The sequence below is a fragment of the Osmerus eperlanus genome, chromosome 1, assembly GCF_963692335.1.
Source record: "Osmerus eperlanus chromosome 1, fOsmEpe2.1, whole genome shotgun sequence".
Taxonomy (NCBI): domain Eukaryota; kingdom Metazoa; phylum Chordata; class Actinopteri; order Osmeriformes; family Osmeridae; genus Osmerus; species Osmerus eperlanus.
In genome coordinates, this window is record NC_085018.1 from 17,803,443 (window position 1) to 17,808,891 (window position 5,449).

Below are 5,449 nucleotides of genomic sequence, written 5' to 3' on the forward strand. Positions count from 1 at the left end.
GTCTGCATTATAGACTTAATTGTATAGTACTTTGTTTGCTAGCGTCACACGTGACTTGCCGTCCTATATCTGACTGTTGCGTAAATCTGTGAGCTGAGATTACAGTCTTAACCTTTCCCAGGTTCTCTTTAAATAACCATTGCTCTTAGCCTCAGTCTTCGTAATCATCAAGCACACGGCCACCTTTCGCTAGGGTTTATTTGCAAGATATACAATAAAACATATTTTATATACAAATAAATCGTTCTAATTTCAGAAAATGCAGGTTCATAGGTGCAGTTACAAAATGGTATGCAGACAAAATGCATGCAGCCAATTTATGTAGGCTACTGTATGACTATCTCAATTTATTTGATAAAGATTTACAAGCCCATTGGAGTCAATATTTACATATTTACAAAAGCCATCAGTGATCTGTTATTCAATCCCTGAGTGTAGGTTATGAACGTGAGCTTTGGTATTCTAAAACCCTGAGTTGAGCACGCATTCACCACAAAATCATAATTGCCAATGACATAAAAAATACAAAAAGAAAACGTTTTACTTTGAACTGTGGACAAATTGTTTTCCAGTTGCATTAGTAATGCAATAGTAGCTGATTGTGAGATTTTGACTTCCACAGTGATGTTTTCTTTTCAAAACAAAGAAAATCGTCACTTGTAATGAGCGTTAGTTTATAGAAAATGTATGAGTATATTAATATAAATATGTGTGAATAAGGCTGTAGAAGTGTTAATAATATTAGTAAGGGGTTAGGGCTAGGGTTTTTATTATTTTAAGATGAGATAAGCATGAGTTATTAGGTAGTAAGGCCCTTATAAGATGCACATTAACATGTGTTAGTAAGACTTGCTAACTTACTAAGGCCTTATTACCAATTAACGCTCATTACAAGCACCTGGATCTGTAACTACATGTTACCAACAAACAAACAAAGAAAGCCATTGGAGTCCAACAGGGGAATATGGTGGTAACACTGTCTGTGGAAAAAAATTGTAAATATATTGGCGGTGCATGGACTTTTATTTCTTCTCTTTCTTATTCTTTTCTTTCTCTGCCTTATCTTTCTCTGCCTTTTTTTTCTCCTTTTTCTTCTCATCCTTGATCTCTTTGTACTTCCACTTGGGTGGCTCCAGGTGGCCCTTGTGCCTCTTCTTCTTCTTCTCCTTCTTGGGTGTAGGCTCTCCAGACTTGCTGACCTTGATCTGAGGGATGCAGCCGGAGGGGAACACGCTGTTCCTGTGGGCCATGCTGCGGTGCATAAAGCTGTGTGCCACACCATTAGGGGCCAGCGACAGCATACTGCCTCTGCGCTCTGTGTCCACACAGCAGGCTGCAGTGATGGACTCGGCTGAGTGAAGGGAGGGTGTTATGCAGGAGCTGGAGCTGGTGCTATGGCACACAGAGGTTTCCTCCAGCGCCTTCACCGTGTGCTTCTTCACCAGCTCCGGCACAGCCAGGCGCCTTTTACCTGCCATGGGGGGACTGGTGGGGCAGAGTGGACGGCAGGCAGTGGCTACCAGGGGGCTGTACAAGCCTGTGGTCATACGCACCATGTGATCCAACACTCCGTTATCCTGGGGGTCTCTGGGAAGATTGAAGCCAAAGGTGGATTTGAGTCTCTGGGTGATCTTTTCACCTGCACTCTTATTGGCCGTGGCTTTGGCCACTAGCACTTGGAGCTCAGGCCACTCGCAGACGTAGCTTTGGCAGAACTGCTCAGCTCTGGGCCTCAGGTTGAGACGGCGGAGGCGGTGTAAGGTATCGAAGCGCCCCGTCTTCAGGGCCCAGTCTCGGGCACATCTGCTCTTTGTAGAGTCGACTGCGTTGATGTCAGCACCTTTGAGACATAGTAGAGGAAGAGAAGGTCTCTTTCAGGTTATTTCAACTTGCAGGACAATACAATTGTAGTACGTTAAATAACATAAACATGAACATTTTCTCTGATCTTTTGGGGGGCCTTATTGAATTTCAGTTTTGCTGGTCACAAGAAAAACAACACTAAGGAAGGATTTGGCTGAGATTTTGAGTTTGACATGATCCAGTAGACATGATCTCATGACGATACCAAAATAGCCCTCCAACCAGCTTAATCCTCGGTCAGCCAGGATCTGCAGTCAAGTAAAAGATTACTGAGATTTAGTTAAGGTGGGATGATGTCCTCCGAATGATCCCTTAAACCTGTCTGGCGTCACTACTACACTCACCTACCCAGAGCTGAATTGCAAACTTAGAAATATACAGCACGGTATGATGATGTTGGCTACCAATACTGCCTCCTGACACTCACTCACCAGTACTCTTTGTTTCAAATTGTGTTCTGCAAACAGGAATTATGTGGTTGGTACCAACTGGTTTTGTTAATTCACTTTCTACACCATTGATCTATACTTACAGTTGTTTCTCTATGTCTGATATTCCTCTTAATCTTCTCAGTCTTCTTTCCAACTGTCTACTCTTGAGAAAACATCACCCTGTCTGTCTTGTGAGGTTAGCAGCCAACCGTGTTTATAACCACTATTGGCTTAATCTTCCTATCCAACTTGACTCTTGATTCAGTCAACTCATTAACCGGTGGCTGATTAGAACTGTTGTACTTATGGTATGTTATCTAATAACACACACGTGTACTACATGTCTTATGTCACACTGAGAGAGAACTGGGTAACCATTAGCCAGCTTAGGCATATACAGTGTTCTGGTTTCCATCAGACCTGGCGTTCCATCAGACGCCAGGTCTCTTTAAAACTCTTGTCACTATTGTTGTGTTATATTAAAACTGGTGTCATTACTACCTGCCATGATGAGGGTGGCTACAACTTCATTGCGGCCCTGCATAGCAGCTTTGATGAGAGCTGTGAACCCTCGACAGTCCCTGATCTCTGTGTCTGCTCCAGGGTAGTAGTTCAGGAGATAGTTGCATGTGCTGATGTGACCTGGCCAACAACATAATATGATAAATGTAGACAAGTTGTCAGGAACATTAGCACAGACAAAATAGGAATATACCTTACACATTGTACCACCATACATATTGAGTGTTGAGCATAGCACTGACCTGCTTGAGCAGCGATCATCAGTGCAGTGTTGCCATCATTGTCTTGGTGGTTGATGTCTATGAAGGGACAGTGATGAAGGCCGTGGACTATATCCAGGAAACCTTTGTAACATGCTATCATCAGACCGTTCTGTTGGGGACAATTTCTTTTTACTCAAATATGACATGTATGGACAGAGATTAAAAAAAAAGTGGAATACTTGATTAGTTCAGGCCTCAGTGTAAAAAAAAATCTTTTATTATCATTATTTCAACTGGAGGACTTTTGAACCCAAAGACTGGGGTCTGTCAGGAAATCCTACCCAACCATTGATGTCTGTCTCCATGACCTCCTCCTTGGTGACTCCCCTCTCGAGAATGATCTTGAGAGCCTGGGGTTCGTTCCGAAAGCATGCTGCGTACAACGTGGAGGCAGGACCCCCTTTCCCCTCGTCCCGCTGATAGTCAGGAAGCACCGAGTCATCAGAAAGTACACTTCCTGAGTCGGACTCACTGCCAGACAAAGACACCTCAGAGCCGTCCTCATCAGGACCGGTTCCTAGGAGGGGGTCCTCGGACGTGGAGGCCATCTTCTGTCTCACAGAGACCCAGAAGCAGAGCAGAGGAGATGGACTTAGAGTGTCAGCCTACATCACCTCTAGCACACTGAGGAAAGGTAACAGAAAGGTAATGTATCTTCCATGGATCAGGGAGCTGACATAGCTTCAGATAGACAAGACCAATAATGACTGACAACAGCACTTGTCAGATTCAGACTGCCGTTACATTCCTTAGACACCACTAGTATCTGCATCTACCTGGTTAGTGTTGTTCTTTGCTCTTCTCACTCTACATGTTCTCCCAAATAACACTTCCCAAATAACATCTTTGCAGAGTCAGCAAATTACCTTAGCTCAGGAAAATGATTGGCAGGTAGATGCAGAGTAACTTCAGGCTCAGTCAGAAATGACCCTGGCTAATCTGTGTGTCGTGGTGTTGGTGTGGCTCGGCTGTCTCAACGTGCAGTTGGCTCCTAATGTTAAGTAACTGGATCAGCATTAAAAAGCCATGCTCAATGCAGCAGGGCTAAATCAGGTAAGGACAGTACAGGAATAACCTGGGTTTGATGTTTTAGCTTTGGCTTCATGTATGTGTCCTGGAGTCTAATGGACCTTAGGTGGTTCCTCTTTCAAATCAACATTACATGTTTCAACATACAACTGGATACTATTAGATTTTGATAAATCACAAATTCATTATTATACTTTCTGATTTATGGTTGGATTGGCCTGTTTCGCCTTGTTGGACATTGTCGCACTCACATTCCTCAACTCAAGTGTGTACTAAACAGTACATGGAAATGAGAGTAATCTCTATCACAACTCAGAAACCAACTGTCTTCCAGGGACCCAAACCAGCTGATGGATTTTCATAGGGGTCCATGAAGCAAACATCTCCAAAGCTTCCTAGTGTCAGACAAAAAAGCACTCTGTGACATGCTTAGGGATTTGCTTTACCTTATTTTTGTATATTAGGGGCTGAGGCAGAAAAGTTGTTTACAACTTAAAGCTCAAAATGATGTGTGGGTTGAATGGACATGGTTTTATTTGAATAAAGATGGTCTTAAAAAGGCCCTTTTTTGGGCTGTTTTGAGGGTACAGTAATTTAACTCATTCACTTCAAACAGAAAACATGTCTAAATTACTTTTGTGTAAAACATGATTTTCAGCAAATTGTAAGTAAAAACATAAGGAAATGACTTACCATAAATTGAAATCCGACAGTTTTCTCCTACTCCTTAGATACAAGAGCACAGCCAGGTAGAGTATGGAACAAAACAGCAGCCTGCAAAAATCAGATCCCACCTATTCTTCTCTGTCCTCACAGTGTAAAGGTGAGCCTCAGTTTCCCATCCAGAGCAGCATTTTTTGATGTGCTGATCTTCATTCCACAATCTAGCATGATGACATGACAATTAGAGGTGGAGCTTTAACCATTTGTCCATGTAGCTTACAGCAGCCATCTCTCTCTCTCTCTCTCTCTCTCTCTCTCTCTCTCTCTCTCTCTCTCTCTCTTTCTCTCTCTCTCTCTCTCTCTCTCTCTCTCTCTCTCTCTCTCTCTCTCTCTCTCTCTCTCTCTCTCGCTCTCACTATTTCTCTCTCTCCTCTCCTCTCCTTCTTTCTCACTCTCTCCTTCCCGCTGTCTCTGTCTGTCTCTCTTTCTTTCTCCCCCTCACTTTTTGCTCTTTGTATCCATTACTATCCCTAAGCATCTACAGTATGTACATCTATGTCTGGAACTCTACCCAACCTGTGATCCTCTTTGTATTTTGTGTAGTAAAGCTCTTCTTGACCACACAATGGTGCTGTTTCTGATACCCAGCTGACACTAACACACACCCTCAGTCTACCC

At 43.1% G+C, this 5,449-nt stretch overlaps 1 protein-coding gene across 2 annotated transcripts; it reads right to left on the reverse strand.

Moving 5' to 3' along the window:
• Positions 1-707: 707 nt before the first annotated feature.
• On the reverse strand, positions 708-4,988 carry ankrd33ab (ankyrin repeat domain 33Ab). 2 transcript variants are annotated; one of them, XM_062474022.1, is made up of 5 exons: positions 4,802-4,988; positions 3,361-3,703; positions 3,059-3,188; positions 2,796-2,936; positions 708-1,840 (listed from the first exon to the last, which is right to left on the reverse strand). In XM_062474022.1, exons 2-5 carry the CDS (start codon positions 3,625-3,627, stop codon positions 1,023-1,025), a joined length of 1,356 nt encoding a protein of 451 aa, XP_062330006.1. In that variant the 5' UTR covers positions 3,628-3,703; positions 4,802-4,988; the 3' UTR covers positions 708-1,022. The 2 variants fall into 2 exon arrangements, with proteins under 2 accessions (XP_062330006.1, XP_062329999.1); XM_062474015.1 differs by having other exon boundaries at positions 3,361-4,503.
• Positions 4,989-5,449: the final 461 nt, after the last annotated feature.